The 17,458-nt window shown below is 43.1% G+C and overlaps 1 protein-coding gene across 3 annotated transcripts in view; it reads right to left on the bottom strand.

Annotated features, from left to right (window-relative positions):
- LOC112215712 (metabotropic glutamate receptor 7) overlaps positions 1-17,458 on the bottom strand; it is a 175,091-nt gene that overhangs the window by 3,818 nt on the left and 153,815 nt on the right. For 2 of the 3 annotated variants that reach the window (XM_024375021.2, XM_024375019.2), the window contains exons 8-9: positions 11,448-12,383; positions 2,251-2,503 (exon numbers count right to left, since the gene is read on the bottom strand). In XM_024375021.2, the coding sequence (XP_024230789.1) occupies positions 2,251-2,503; positions 11,448-12,383 (1,189 nt within the window). The remainder of the gene's footprint in view (positions 1-2,250; positions 2,504-11,447; positions 12,384-17,458) is intronic. The other variant, XM_024375020.2, reaches the window with a different exon arrangement.

Genomic DNA, 17,458 nt, shown 5'->3' with positions numbered 1-17,458 from the left:
ATGGGAATTGATGGGAAATGATGTAAATATATCACTAGCCACTTTAAACAATGCTACCTTATATAATGTTACTTACCCTACATTATTCATCTCATATGCATACGTAGATACTGTACTCTATATCATCGACTGCATCCTTATGTAATACATGTATCACTAGCCATTTTAACTATGCCACTTGGTTTACATACTCATCACATATGTATATACTGTACTCGATATCATCTACTGTATCTTGCCTATGCTGCTCTGTACCATCACTCATTCATATATCCTTATGTACATATTCTTTATCCCCTTACACTGTGTATAAGACAGTAGTTTTTTTTTTGGAATTGTTAGTTAGATTACTTGTTCGTTATTACTGCATTGTCGGAACTAGAAGCACAAGCATTTCACTACACTCGCATTAACATCTGCTAACTATGTGTATGTGACAAATAAAATTTGATTTGATTTGTATGTAGATATCTACATATCTCTTTGACCTTCCAAAATATAGTGCAGTGTATTCAGCTCACTGGAAACTCCTGACTATTTCTCCATGTCTCTCAGCCTCTCTCTTCTCGGTCTCGGTTGGTTGATAATTCCCTTTTCATGGTATTGATTGGTCATCATACCAAAATTGACATAAAAATCGTAAATTCATCCACACTGCCAATAATTACTACGGGGACAGTGAAGATACATGTCCAATATCTCAAAATTACAGGGCAAATACTCATTTCTCTGCAAGGGATAATCATAGAGATATTAAGACTCATATCGATAGTGATGTACTGTAGAATCATCAAAGCTACTAATGCCCTTACTTAATAACTCTAAATCATTATGAGTCAGATCAGTCAGAGATGATCCCTCCTGAAAGGCACTATTTGGCGCTGTGACGGTTACAGGGGCTGACGGACAGTCTCCAGGGGCCAGGGAGCTGCAGTTCAAGTTTTGGGGCGGTCATGCGCATACATTTGCCATTAATAAATGTAATTTCCACTGCTGCTAAAACAAATGGGCGATGGGAGGAGAGAGATGGGGCGAGGAGAGGGGAGGCGATAAGAAGTGTGTGTAGGGGAGAAAGAAGGTGAGAGATGCACAGAGCACATTTGGGAGTGCCTCTCGGAGATGAGCTCCATCCGTGCTCCGCCAACACCCTGCTTGGGATGCGCTGCAACGACAGCTGTCGGCCCCCTACACAGTGTGTTCGCTCCACGAGCCACATGTGTCACTGGCAAGGAGACGATGTTACTCTCCTGACGCAGGCTCTCTCTCTCTCTCTCACTCACTCTCACACTCACACTCACACTCACACACACACACACACACACACACACTCCAGCTCATTACACAGATGACAATGAACATCACAGGGCATTTGGAGGAATTTCCATGGAAAGCTGTCATATCAGAGCTGTAATTGAGAGAGAGGCACACCTGTGGATAACATGTGTGGTGTGTAAGGTTGCAAAATTCCTGGAAGGATTGAAGGATTCCTGGAATCAGGGGGGAATAAGCATTGGTGTGTGCCATGTGATTGGTAGAGATATAGGGCCAACGGGAACTGTATTATTACCATGGCCTGTCAATCATTTCTTGATTTAGTCTAGAAAAATAAGACAAGCATGTAGCACATATAGGGGCAATATACACTGAGTGTACACCTGGTTACCAGGAACACCTGGTCTTTCCATGACATAGACTGACAAGGTAAAAGCTATGATCCCTTATTGATGTCAAACTTAAATCTGTGTAGACCAGTTAAATAAGGATTTTTAAGCCTTGAGACAATTGAGACATGGATTGTGTATGTGTACCATTCAGCGAGTGAATGGGAAACAAAAGTTTTAAATGCCTTTGAACGAGGTATGGTAGTAGGTGCCAGGAGCACTGGTTTGAGTGTGTCAATAACTTCGACGCTGCTGGGTTTTTCACGCTCAACAGTGTGTATGAAGTGTGTATGAAGATTGGTCCACCACCCAAAGGACATCCAGCCAACTTGACGAATGTAGGCTGTACTGAGGGCAAACGGAAGTGCAAATCAATATTATTTTATACTCAGTGTAAATTAGAGATTCATTTGTCCTGCCCATCACAGGTGTAATATCAATGTCTTAATCCCCACCAGTCATATTGGTCTCTGCATTTCAACATTATGATATTATCATAATTCACATCATCAAGCTCACTTCACCACCACTACTATGCAGCCAAATGTTGTTGTTAAAGAATAAGTTCATTGCCATTTGCATGACTCACTCATGGGGTCGGTGGGTGGGTTTTCACACAGCTCAGATTTGGCCTCTCCGTTGGGCCTCTCGCTGGGCTTCACAGAGAGACGGGAGGACATGGTGGCGGCAGTGACCACAGCCTTGAAGCTCCTCTTCCTCTTCTGCACGTTAAGCTCTGGGTGGAAGATGATGACGTATACCTTGGGCATGTAGAGCATCCCGAGAGCCACAGAGGCACTGAGGTTCATAGAGATGGTGAGGGTAGTTGTCTGGATATACAGCTGTGGAGGAGGAAAGTGGGGTGAGAGAGAGAGAGAGAGAGAGAGAGAGAGAGAGAGAGAGAGAGAGAGAGAGAGAGAGAGAGAGAGAGAGAGAGAGGAGAGAGAGAGAGAGAGAGAGAGAGAGAGAGAGAGACCACACTAGTTAGAATATATTCTCACGCAGTAAAACTCCCCATAAACCTTATCAAGCAGTCACCCAGCCCTATCTACAGGTTGGTCTTGATGTATGGATGAGGGAGAGAGGCAAGAGAGAAACCTATCATAGTCATACCACTGCCGAAAAATTGCCCTTAACTAGAGTAAAGCACCACACATTTACTTATTGTTAATTTCTCCATTGGTGGTTCTATGTTTGCGTTCTGATGCTGTGGGGGAAAAGATACCACTTGTACTCCAACCATTCGTACTCCTGTAGTATTTATGAGGCACTTACTATCCATAGTGTATATAGCAGCAGTAACTGAGCAGTTGGCTGTGTCTTAATTGGCATGATTCACTCATTGCCTCTCCACTGCAGCACACACACACACACACGATAACATACGCACTATACATACACATGGATTTAGTACAGTAGGAATGTGGTAGTGGTGGAGTAGGGGCCTGAGTGTGTTGTGAAATCTGTGAATGTATTGTAATGTTTTTAAAATGTTATAAACTGCCTTAATTTTGCTGGATCCCAGGAAGAGTAGCTACTGCTTTGGCAACAGCTAATGGGGATCCATAATAAATACAAATACAAATACACTGCGATAGCTGATGTATATTGAGCTTTTTGGCTCAAAATGGTGGGTGCTATATGCTCTTATACGACTTCCTTCCTTCACCTTACTCTTTGGAGACCATTGACCAGAAATAACTAATTTAACTCCATCTTGCACCTTCAGATTAGTCATTGGACTGGCCTAGGTCTGACTGATATATTTAACTGTACATTTAAAGGTCCAATGCAGCCATTTTTATCTCATAATCCAATACCTTCTAGGTAACAGTTAAGTAATGTGATTTAATGTGATTGTTTTCAATAAAAATTGTCACAAAGAAACAAAAATAGCTTCTTAGCAAAAAGCTATTTCTCATACAATAATTTTGCTAGGACTGTCTGGGAGTGGTCTGAATGAGGGGTCTAATTGGAGGCACCTACTGGGAGAGATATGCAACCTGAAAACTAGCTGTTATTGGCAGGGAGGAGGCAAACACTATTTGTTATTGGTCTATTAACTTATACTGCCTGGTTATGTTGCCAGGCAGTCCAAAACCTCAACCAAGGAAAACAACCTGATATTTCAGGTGGTCTTTTCATAATTTTCACAATTTCACAGTATTATTCCAACCTCAGTGTGGAAATATGCTCAGCAAAAAAGAAACGTCCTCTCACTGTCAACTGCGTTTATTTTCAGCTAACTTAACATGTGTAAATATATTAAAGAGATTCAACAACTGAGACATAAACTGAACAGGTTCCACAGACATGTGACTAACAAAAATGGAATAATGTGTCCCTGAACAAAGGGGGGTCAAAATCAAAACTAACAGTCAGTATCTGGTGTGGCCACCAGCTGCATTAAGTACTGCAGTGCATCTCCTCCTCATAGACTGCACCACATCTGCCAGTTCTTGCTGTGAGATGTTACCCCACTCTTCCACCATGGCACCTGCAAGTTCCAGGACATTTCTGGGGGAGAATGGCCCTAGCCCTCACGCTTTGATCCAACCGGTCCCAGGCGTGCTCAATGGGATTGAGATCAAGGCTCTTTGCTGGCCATGGCAGAACACTGACATTCCTGTCTTGCAGGAAATCATGCACATAACGAGCAGTATGGCTGGTGGATTTGTCATGCTGGAAGGTCATGTCAGGATGAGCCTGCAGGAAGGGTACCACATGAGGGAGGAGGATGTCTTCCCTGTAAACGCAGAGCGTTGACATTTCCTGCAATGACAACAAGCTCAGTCCGATGATGCTGTGACACACCGCCCCAGACCATGACGGACGCTCCACCTCCAAATCGATCCCGCTCCAAGGTACAGGCCTAGGTGTAACGCTCATCACCTTCGACGATAAACGTGAATCCGACCATCACCCCTAGTGAGAAAAAACCCGCAACTCGTCAGTAAAGAGCACTTTTTGCCAGTCCTGTCTGGTCCAGCGATGGTGGGTTTTTGCCCATAGGCGACGTTGCTGCCGGTGATGTCTGGTGAGGACCTGCCTTACAACAGACCTACAAGCCCTCAGTCCAGCCTCTCTCAGCCTATTGCGGACAGTCTGAGCACTGATGGAGGGATTGTGCGTTCCCGGTGTAACTCGGGCAATTGTTGTTGCCATCCTGTACCTGTCACGCAGGTGTGATGTTCGGATGTACCGATCCTGTGCAGGTGATGTTACACAATTTCTGCCACTGCGAGGATGATCGGCTGTCCATCCTGTCTCCCTATAGCGCTGTCTTAGGCATCTCACAGTACGGACATTGCAATTTATTGCCCTGGCCACATCTGCAGTCCTCATGCCTCCTTGCAGCATGCCTAAGGCACGTTCACACAGATGTGCAGGGACCCTGGGCATCTTTCTTTTGGTGTTTTTCAGAGTCAGTAGAAAAGCCTCTTCAGTGTCCTAAGTTTTCATAACTGTGACCTTAATTGCCTACCGTCTGTAAGCTGTTAGTGTCTTAACGACTGTTCCACAGGTGCATGTTCGTTAATTGTTTATGGTTCATTGAACAAGCATGGGAAACAGTGTTTAAAGCCTTTACAATGAAGATCTGTGAAGTATTTGGATTTTTAAGAATTATCTTTGAACGACAGGGTCCTGAAAAAGGGACGTTTCTTTTTTTGCTGAGTTGATATATAAAACACAGAAAAAACATGATTTTGACTTGCACTGCCCCTTTAAGAAGATTAAGCTACATAAACACATATTAGGCTTGCTGTTTTCAAGCAACAGTCAAAGACCAAAGACATGTACTGTAGTGGGCGGTTTAGGATTATTTCGCAAAATCATCACATTGCTCATGTTTATCAGAATTGTAGAAAGACCACTAGGTGCTTTTATCTCTTAAAAAAAAAACTTACGTAACACCATTTATACTCACGTTTTTAAACACTCTGGGCTATATCTTGGGTTTGTTCTGAATTATGTAACCCTATTCTTAAAAGGCAATCATCCTTCAATCAGCCATGTAGTTCACAGACCCACAAGAGGTCCTTCAAGAGTCTTAGATTAGGCTGAAACACATTAGAGGGCGTATCTCTGTGTTTGAAGTCCACCAAAAGCTACTCAAAACTGAGCTATGACACTTGACAGAGTGAAATGCCACTCTTGTACAGTTGTAAAGGTCTGCATGGTAGAACAACTCTGAATCGGTTGGAGAGAGAAAATGTCACCATTTGCATAGTGTTTTCCACAGTAAAATAGCATCAGCCATAGTAATGCCATAGTAATGCTTTGCACACAATCTACAGAGAGACATTTACATGCCAGTCATGCCATCTGATCTCCGCAACTCATTCAAATACCAATATCATCGACATGCCAATAGCTTCTAGTATTGTCTCTCCTCTTGCTCTCTCTCCTTTGCACACTCTCTCCCTCTCAATCTTTCCCCTTTCTCTCTCTCCCTTTCCCTCTCTCTACCCTCGTTCTCTCCATCTCTCTGCGGAGAAACATCAGAGCGAGAGATCTGGCTCACCATGCATTAATAACCAAATGAATACCATGATGCTCATATCAAGCTCTTCTCAGCGTGTGCCTTTCCGCACCATTGTAAACAGAAGAGAATGGAATTCTGGATTGCTGTCAATTTACAGAGCATGTGATTGTTTTTATAATATCTCATCACCAGAGGATCTCCACCCCTCGCTATGCTTCCATGTTTGGCATCCATAGCAAGACCACCACCATCACCACCACATAGTTTGGTCAAAGCTACTAAAACACTGCTAAAATATTATTGTAATGAGATTATCTACTGCAATGATGACCATACCAAAATAGATTTATTGACTATGTAATAGACTAGATTTTTCTACTGTACAGTAGCCCGCAAGAAGTGTAAGAGTCATACACATACAGACGCATGCATGCACATTCACAAAGGAGCACACACGCACATACATGCACGCACGCACACAGTCACGCACACACGTTAACACAATTTTGGTCATTAGCTGTCCTAGCTGCACAGACAGGGTTTTTCAGAGTGCTTCAGTGGGAACTTGACCCAAATTCACATTCCCTCTCAGCCACCACATGAATGTTTAGCTTGTCACAGAGCATTTATAATGAATTCCTGTTTCTTTAACATAAATAAATACATGAATTAAATTTCACAACTGCTTGGCAACTCTCTATTTATAGCTGCAGTAGCGATTTATTAAGATTCAGGAATCAAATGATTGAGCCTGAGTTTTACCATCTCAATCACGAGCATCGCCAAATGCCAACATCCAGATAACAGGAAACCAAACCACCAACCGTCTTCTATCTACCCAGACAAAAAACTGATGAAAGGTTTTTAGATAATTATATCCACTAGGGATGTACTTACAGCACAGGCAATTTTGTCTAGTATAAAATGTGGATTATAAATGCACACAGCGATAAAGACACCTTTCAGAAAAGTGACAATTAGGACGCTCTCCTGCCCTGGTGGAGAAAGCCTTCAATAATGGATCTAGGGGATTTGCATTCTCCTCTCATCTACCTGCAAGTCTCTTGTTGTTTTGGGTGGCCTACTTTCCCAGCCTGGCTCAGCTTAGCCAGTTCAGGAAGAAGTGTGTCTGCGTGCTGCTCTGGGGACCCGCTTCTCCCGAACTGCTTATGAATGGGCTTCTCATAAACTATCTAACTGGATGTCACTCACCTGCTGCAAATGTCCATGCCTGGGCTGGGCTGGTGTAGATGTACTCAGTTTATTATATCCTTTAAGGTTACCCTCTTGGCCTGGTGCTTTCTTGTTAAAAAGATATCCCCCCTTTCAGAAGACGTTCTCAATCTCTAACCACTAAAATAAGGATGAGGCTTAACTTAATGCCCCTGGTTCCCGCAGTTCTCCTTCTGTTGATTGTAAAAGCTTTGGTGAGCATTGCATGTTGTTTGAGGTTCCAGATGTGGAATCCCAGGCAGACACAGTCAGTAGGCATTCAGAGTATCAATTCAGGAAGGCAGAGTGCCTTGACAAAGAAAATGTCAAGTCTAACTCTTATCAAATAAAGTTATTTGCTGAAATACAAGCGGATTGAGAGATGCAACTGCAGAAGATGCTATTTTTCCGCCCCCTTAAAAGTTAAAGGAGGAAATGCTTCTTGCCAGACATATTTAACCCCGGGAAATCTAACTTGGCAGCTCGACTTTAAGAAGTTCAGATAAGCACAAGTGCCATCTTACAAGACTTTAAGTGTTTGTAAGACGTGTTGAGGTATAAAAGTTTGGTTTAACAGAAGTTTCCCTTTCCGGGTGTGGTTAACTCTCAGAAGTTTCTATACTTTCAGGGAAAAGTTTGGTTGTGTGATGTTTGATGTCAGGAGTCAAAATAGAGTTCTTCACAAAGGTGGTTTTCACTTGGTCAAATGTAATGAATTACATTACAGAGATTACTTAGAGATTCTTGAAACATTCAAATAAAATAGGTAAACCTGGAACCTGATCACTCCAGAATGTTTTACATTTACCCACATCTTCCAATGTTATTTGCGTCTTTGCTTTAATTAAACACAGGTACACATGTTTATTACAGAATTATTCACAAACCCTTACATGTATAGTGCATTCGGAAAGTATTCAGACCACTTGACTTTTTCCACATTTTGTTACATTACAGACCTATTCTACATTTTTTTACTTATCAATCTACACACAATATCCTATAATGACAAAGAGAATACAGGTTTTTATACATTTTTGCAAATGTATTAAATATTAAAACAGAAATACCTTATTTACATAAGTATTCAGACCCTTTGATATGAGACTCAACATGAAGCTCAGGTGCATCCTGTTTCCATTGATCATCCTTGAGATGTTTCTACAACCTGTTTGGAGTCCACCTGTGGTAAATTCAATTGATTAGACATGATTTTGAAAGGCACACACCTGTCTATATAAGATCCCAGAGTTAACATTGAATGTCAGATCAAAAACCAAGCTGGAGGTCAAAGGAATTGTCCAAAGACCTCCGAGACAGGATTGTGTCGAGGCACAGACCTGGGGAAGGGTACCAAACATTTATGCAGCATTGTAGGTCCGCAAGAACACAGTTGCCTCATTCATAAATTGAAAAGGTTTGGAACCACCAAGGTTCTTCCTAGAGCTGGCCGCCCGGCCAAACTGAGCAATCGGGAGAGAAAGGCCTGAAGGACAACAATCTCTGCATCACGCCTTTATGGGAGAGGCGCCAGACGGAAGCCCCTCCTCAGTAAAAGTCACATGACAGCCCGCTTGGTTTGCCAAAAGCCACTTAAAGGACTCACCGACTGATGAGAAACAAGATTCTCTGGTCTGATGAAACCAAGATTGAACACTTTGGCCTGAATGCCAAGCGTCATGCCTGGAGAAAACCTGGCACCATCCCTACAGTGAAGCATGGTGGTGGCAGCATCATGCTGTGGGGATGCTTTTCAGTGTCAGGGACTGTGAGACTAGTCAGGATCGAGGGAAAGATGAGTGGAGTAAAGTACAGAGAGATCCTCGATGAAAACCTGCTCCAGAGTGCTCAGGACCTTAGACTGGGGCGAAGGTTCACCTTCCAACAGAATAATGACCCTAAGCACACAACCAAAACAATGCAGGAGTGGCTTCTGTACAAGTCTCTGAATGTCCTTGAGTAGCCCATCCAAAGCCCGATCCAAAATCTCTGGAGAGCCCTGAAAATAGCTGTGCAGCGACGCTCCCCATCCAACCTGACAGAGTTTTAGAGGATCTACAGAGAAGAATGGGAGAAAATCCCCAAATACAGGTGTGCCAAGCTTGTAGCTTCATACCCAAGAAGACTCTCGGCTGTAATCGCTGCCAAAGGTGCTTCAACAAATTACAGAGTAAACGGTCTGAATACTTATGTAAAGGTCATATTTCTGTTTTAAATTTGTATAAATTTGCAAACATTTCTTAAAACCTGTTTATGCTTAGTCATTATGTGGTATTGTGTGCAGATTGATGAAGAAAAAAAACAATTGAATCTATTTTAGAATAAGGTTGTAACCTAACGAACTGTGGAAAAAGTCAAGGGTCCTGAATACTTTCCGAATGCACTGTAGTTCTACTCCAAAAGTTATGTACTATTGGATCATTCCCCATTCCTAGTGAGTGGAAGGCAGCGGAACATGAAACAAGTTGGATTTGGAAGCTGGTGATTCTCAGTCATTAGCCTGTATGCTGACTGATGAGTGGCTGACTGAGCGAATGCAGGTGTAGAGGGGGGCAAAGACCGCTGTGTGATATTTTGTTGCCGTGTGTACATGGCTTCACACAACATGGGCTTGGGTGTCGGGTAGGCACAGGTGCGGGAAAAACAAGGGCAGGCGGAGCTGTAGAGAATTCAGTCAATACGCAATAGAACTTTAGCTGTGCGATCAAAGCAAGATACAATAACATAAGGTCAACTGGATATCACAATCTTAGGCTCAATATTAGGAGTTGCCTGGTATCGTATCGCCACCATGTTGCGACACATCTTTAGATAATCGGAGTCCCTGAATGTTTAAGATAAATCTAAATCAAACGGGGCCTTTTCAGTCGAAAGCAACAAGTGCAAGGTAATTTTGAGATAAGGAGCCTGGTCAAATACAGCAAACAATCCCTGTCCGCAAAGCAAACACACAAAGATATGTACACACAAACACACACACACACACACACACACACACACACACACACACACACACACACACACACACACACACACACACACACACACAAACACTTAAGGGGTAATGGAGGGGTCCCTGTAAACACCACTCCTCCCTATCTGCTGAAGGCCACAGGAGTGGGCCTACAAATAACCTTGCATCAAGAGGCTAGCACTTTCTTTGTGGCTTAGGAGTATGTAAGACGATAGCCAGTGTTCTGTAAGAGTTAACTGCATGAAGATAGATAAACACGTTACAGGCTCTCTAGTCACTGGGCGTAACATAATGAACTCCTAATCGCTTCTGAGAGTGTAATTTATCTATGAAATCAGAGGCAAATTGATGAGGAAAATAATATTGTGATCTCTCTCTTTCCGTAGCCCAGCGGGAAGGATATTGAACAGTGTGGCTCTTTTAAAAGGTTAGGAGTAACACTTTCCTGTCGACGTCGATATTCTGTCAGTGGAAAACATCCACTCAGCTACATCATGTACACAAGGCCTGCCAAGCATCACACGAAACTCATGAATAGAGCAGATAAATGCGTCTGTATTCTGACCAATACTGTTCAGATAAGCAATGACTAGCATAGGGGGTCAGGAGTAACTGCTGATGTCAAGTGCATTTCTAAAGTGCACCTTGTCAAGGAATGGAATGTCTTGAGTCAGACGACTTATCCCCTTTTTCTTCTCCTCCTCCACCTCCTCCTCCACCTCCTCTTCCTCCACAGGATGAGGCATAATAGTGTTGAGCCCCAGGCGTGAGAGCTAAGATAATTACTACCCCTCTCTTTTCCATGCTCTCCTCAGGCATCTTACAGCATTCATCTTCTTAGAATGCCCCCCTCCCCTTTACAATGCCTATTTACGTCTCCTGCGGTCCCTGTGTGGGTTTTTTATGCACATCTAAGCCATGTGAATTTGAAATCAAAAGAAAATGAATCTTGAACACACACAGCCACTGTGTGTGTGTGCGTTTTCTCATGTGTGTGTCTGTTTTTGCATCTCTATGTGTGTGTCAGTGTCAGTGTGTGTGTTTGTATGAGATAAAACACAGGCTGGAAGGAGCGGAAGCAGCGCAGGCGGAGGGAGGGAGAGGGATGACTCACCTTCTCTGCAGATTGGGCCGTGCCAAAGAAGATGGGGATGAAGGCCAGCCACACAATACATGTGGTGTACATGGTGAAGCCGATGGGCTTGGCCTCGTTGAAGTCCTCTGGCACGTCCCGGGTTTTGATGGCATAGATGGTACATGTGACCATCAGAAGGATGCTGTAGCCCAGCGAACAGATCATCTGCAGGTCTGTGATGTCACACTTCAGCACGCCACGCGCCAGGTTGGGGTTCATGGTCTTTTGCTCGTCGTAGTCGATTACTGTGTTGGGCGGGTCCACGGCAAACCAGATGAGCACGCCCAGCAGCTGCAGGCAGATGAGGGAGGAGGTGATAGCGATCTGGGAGGTGGGGCTGATGAAACGTGGGGCGGTCACCGTCTGCTTGCCCTGCTCAAAGATCCGGTAGATGCGGTTGGTCTTGGTGAGCAGTGCGGCATAGCTGATGCTCATCCCCAGGCCCAAGAAGATTCTCCGGAAGGAGCACACACCCACATCGGGCTTGGCGATCATCAGGAAGGTGATGATGTAGCACAGGAATATGCCCGTCAGCAGCACATAGCTCAGCTCGCGGCCCGATGCCCGCACAATAGGTGTGTCGTTGTAGCGTACGAACGTTGCCATGACGAAGATGGTGGCGATGATGCCCAACATGGCAAGGAAGACGGGAATGACTGCCCAGGGGGAGTGCCACTCCAGCTTGACGATGGGGATAGGTTGGCAGGTCGTCCGGTTTGGGTCAGGCCTCATGTCGTAGGAGCACAGGCGGCACAAGGTCTCATCGTATTGGTACTGGTAGCCATCACACAGCTCACAGTGCCAGCAGCATGGCATGCCCTTTACCCTCTTCTTCCTCTCACCTGTCTTACAGGGCAGACTGCACACAGAGATAGGGACACCCGGCTCCCCTACTGGCCACTGCATCTCCTCGAGCTGAGAGAAAGAGAGAGGACACAGGCCATAGGGTGAGAGGGAGATAAGCAGTGGAGGTAGCACTTCAGATAAGAGGGCTAGTCGATAGGGATGAAGCGGTTTACATCTACCTGACAGGCAAATGGGCCTGGAATTGGTGTGTGCATACAGGATTAGGTACATGTCTTGTGTCCCACATGTCTTACTGGCTAACTCGCTACTACTGCAGCAAGCACAATACTCTAAATTACACTTAATATAACCTCCACTGAGTTGTTGCAGTGGAGAATAAAATATCTCTTTCATCAATTATTTTTCGTATTTCCAATCATAAGACTGCTAAGAATAACAAAAATAAGCCAATATACTTTCAAGTGTCCTATTCCGTATATATCAAGAATTGATATCACCATGGAGACAGCACTTGCATTTTTATTAAATAAAATTAAAAGAGAGAAACAATGAAATAAAGAGTGCAGAAGCCAAAGAGGTATGAAAAATGGGATTAGTTTAGGAGAATCAGATTTACCACCTTAAAAATGTCAATTTTACAACAGTTTTAAAGGGGGATATGGCAGGTGAAAACCTGAGAAAAATCCACCCTGGAAGTGGGAAATCTGAGGTTGTAGTTTTTCAAAGCTTGGCCTACCGAATACACAGTGTCTATGGAGTCAAGTTGCACTTCCTGCGGCTTCCACTAGACGTCAACCGTCTTTAGAAACTTGTTTGAGGATTCTACTATAAAGGAGGGGCTCATGAGACCTGTTTGAGTCAGTGGTCTGGCCGAGTGCCTTGGTCTCATTATGCGCGGTCACGAGAGAGTTCAGCTCTCGTTCCAGTGCTTTTCTTCAGACATAGGAATTCTCCGGTTGGAACGTTATTGATGATTTATGTTAAAATATCCTAAAGATTGATTCCATACATCGTTTGACTTGTTTCTATGACCTGTAACGGAACTTTTCGAGTTTTTGTCTGGATGAAGTGCTCGCGTCTCATGAAGATGGATTACTGGGCTGAACACGCTAACAACAAGTGGCTATTTGGACATAAATGATGGACTTTATGGAACAAATCAGTCATTTATTGTCGAACTGGGATTCCTGGGAGTGCCTTCTGATGAAGATCATCAAAGGTAAGTGAATATTTATAGTGTTATTTCTAACTTCTGTTGACTCCAACATGGCGGATATTTCTCTGGCTGGATTGGGCTCTGAGCGCCGTTCTCAGATTATGCTTTTTCCGTAAAGTTTTTTTGAATTCTGACACAGCGGTTTCATTAAGGAGAAGTCTACCTTTAATTCTGTGAATAACACTTGTATCTTTTATCAATGTTTATAGAGTATTTCTGCAAAGTCACCGGATGTTTTGGAATCATAACATTACTGCACGTAACGCATCAATGTAAACTGAGATTTTTGCATATAAATATGCACATTATCGAACAAAACATACATGTATTGTGTAACATGATGTCCTATGAGTGTTATCGGATGAAGATCATCAAAGGTTAGTGATTAATTGTATCTATATTTCTGCTTTTTGTGACTCCTATCTTTGGCTGGAAAAATGGCAGTGTGTTTTTTGACTTGGCGGTGATCTAACATAATCATATGATGTGCTTTCGCTGTAAAGCATTTTTGAAATCGGACACGATGGGTAGATTAACCCGGATCCCCGTTCCGCTAGCGGAACCCCCCCGCAAAAGCCAGTGAAAGTGCAGGGTGCCAAATTCGAAACAACAAAAATCTCATAATTAACATTCCTCAAGCATAAAACTATTTTACACAATTTTAAAGATACAAGTCTCTTTAATCCAGCCACAGTGTCTGATTTCAAAAAGGATGTACAGCGAAAGCACCACAGACAATTGTTAAGTCACCACCAAGCCACACAAAAACACAGCCATTTTTTCCAGCGAAAGAGAGGAGTCACAAAAAGCAGAAATAGAGATAAAATTAATCACTAACCTTTGATGATCTTCATCAGATAACACTCATAGGACTTAATGTTACACAATACATGTATGTTTTGTTTGATAAAGTTCATATTTATATCAAAACATCTGAGTTTACATTGGAGCGTTATGTTCAGTAGTTCTAAAACATGCGGTGATATTTTGCGGAGAGCCACATCAATTTACAGAAATACTCATAATAAACATGGATAAAGATACGACTATTATACATGGAACTATAGATAAACTTCTCCTTAATGTAACCGCTGTGTCAGATTTCAAAAAAACTTTACGGAGAAAGCAAACGATGCAATAATATGAGTACAGCCTTTAGACAACAAAGCTGCCAAAAAGCTACCCGCCATATTGGGTAGTCAACATTACTCAGAAATAGCATTTTAAATATTCACTTACCTTTGATGATCTTCAATCAGAATGCACTCCCAGGAATCCCAGTTCCACCATAAATGTTTGATTTGTTCGATAATGTCCATCAGTTATGTCCAAATATCTTCTTTTGTTATAGCGTTTAGTAAACAAATCCAAAAGTGGGTTCAGGTCGGCCGAACGTTGGACGAAAAGTTAAAAAAGTTCCGTTACAGCCCGTAGAAACATGCCAACCTAAGTACGGAATCAATCTTTAGGAAGTTTTTAACATAAAACTTCATTAATGTTCCAACCGGACAATTCCTTTGTCTGTACAAATGAAGTGGAACGTAGCTACCTTTCACGTGAGCGCGCCAGACCGAGGCGGTGGCACTCTGCCAGACCACTCACTCAAAGAGCCCTTATGAGCCCCCACTTTAGAGTAGAATCCTCAAAACAGGTTCTAAATACTGTTGACATCTAGTGGAAGCCTTGGGAAGTGAAACATAACTAATATCACCCTGTATCTTCAATGGGGGCTGAGTTGAAAAACTACAAACCTCAGATGTCCCACTTCCGGGTTGGATTTTTTCTCAGGTTTTTGCCTGCCCTATGAGTTCTGTTATATTCACAGACATAATTCAAACAGTTTTAGAAACTTCAGAGTGTTTTCTACCCAATACTACTAATAATATGCATATATTAGCATCTGCGACAGAGTAGGAGGCAGTTCACTCTGGGCACGCTATTCATCCAAAAGTGAAAATGCTGCCCCCTGTCCCAAAAAGGTTAACAAGAAGTTTATCTTTCATTTGCTGTATTGGACTTGTTAATGTGTGAAAGTTACATATTTCTCAAAAATATTTTTGAATTTCTCGTGCTGCCTTTTCAGCGGAATGTTGTCGAGGGGTCCGCTAGCGGAACGCCTGCCCTAGAAAGGTTTTAACCAACTGTGCTATTTTGTTTGTTTTTTCGCATCGCTTCTAACTTATTTTGTACATAATGTTGCTGCTACCGTCTCTTATGACGAAAAGAGATTCTGGACATCAGACCAGCGATTACTCACCTCGAACTGGATGAAGAATTTTTCTTTAATGAGTCGGACGGGAAGGATATACTCCAAACACCCGAACAGGCACTCATCCCCGTCATTCGCTGGAGAAAGAAACTGAGATTTCGATGAAAGAGATCGGGGTGCCTTATGAGGATCAGATGACGAGTGGCTAACCTGCCTTTGCAATCAGTACTGTTAGCTAATGTTCAATCCCTGGAAAATAAATGGGACGAACTGAAAGCACGTATATAAACAACAGCTTGTGCACGATATCTAATGAAGGCTCAAGGTTTTTCTCGCCTGAGGTAGAGTATCTCATGATACGCGGTAGACCACACTATCTACCAAGAGAGTTTTCATCTGTATTTTTCGTAGCTGTCTACATACAACCACAGACCGATGCTGGTACTAAAACTGCACTCAATGAGCTGTATACCGCCAGAAGAAAACAGGAAAACGCTATAATCCAGAGGCGGCGTTCCTAGAGGCCGGGGACTTTAATGCAGGGAAGCTTAAATCAGTTTGACCTATTTTATATCAGCACGTCAAATGTGCAACCAGAGTGGAAAAAACTCTAAACCACCTTTACTCCACACACAGAGACGCGTAACAAAGCTCTCCCTCACCCTTCATTTGGCAAATCTGACCATAGTTCATGATTACAAGCAAAAATTAAAGAAGGAAGCACCAGTGACTCGGTCAATAAAAATGTGGTCAGATGAAGCGGATGCTAAACTACAGGACTGTTTTGATAGCACAGACTGGAATATGTTCCCGGGATTCAATGGAGGACCGAGCACACCCCCATTGTCTTCAACCAGGGATGTAGTGTAGCATGTGGAGAGCTTTAAATTCCTTGGCGTCCACATCACCAATAAACTAAAATGGTCCAAGCACACCAAGACAGTCGTGAAGACTGAAAAGACTGAAAAAAGACTGAAAAGATTTGGCATGGTTCCTCAGATCCTCAAAAGATTTTACAGCTGCACCATCGAGAGCATCCTAACGGGCTGCATCACTGCCTGGTATGGCAACTGTTCGGCCTCCGAACACAAGGCACTACAGAGGGTAGTGCGAATGGCCCAGTACATGACTGGGGCCAAGCTTCCTGCCGACCAGGACCTCTATACCAGGCGATGTCAGAGGAAGGACCTCAAAGACTCCAGCCACCCTAGTCATAGACTGTTCTCTCTGCTACCGCACGGCAAGCAGTACCGGAGCGCCAGTCTAGGTCCAAGAGGCTTCTAAACAGCTTCTACCCACAAGCCATAAGACTCCTGAACATCTAATGAAATGGCTACCCAGACTATTTGCATTGCCCCCCCCTTCTACAATACTGCTACTCTATGTTATTATCCATACATAGTCACTTTAATAACTCTACTAACATGTACATATTACCTCAATTACCTCGACACCAGTGCCGCCTCACATTGACTCTGTACTGGTACTCCCTGTATATAGCCCCGATATTGTTATTTACTGCTGCTCTATAATTATTTGTTACTCTTATCTCTTACTTTTTGGGGGGTATTTCTAAAAAAAATGCATTGTTGGTTAAGGGCTTGTAAGTAATCAATTGACTGTAAGGTCTACACCTGTTGTATTCGGCGCATGTGACAAATACTTTTTGATTTGAAGTCATCTTGAAGAACTCTTTGTCATCCCACATCACAACTTGTATAATTTTCCCCATGTCTCTGGCTCCCAAAAACCAATGAT

This window comes from Oncorhynchus tshawytscha, linkage group LG16 (assembly GCF_018296145.1).
Source record: "Oncorhynchus tshawytscha isolate Ot180627B linkage group LG16, Otsh_v2.0, whole genome shotgun sequence".
Classification (NCBI taxonomy): domain Eukaryota; kingdom Metazoa; phylum Chordata; class Actinopteri; order Salmoniformes; family Salmonidae; genus Oncorhynchus; species Oncorhynchus tshawytscha.
Note: the sequence above shows the minus strand (reverse complement) of the source record. Positions and strands in the feature narration are given on the sequence as shown.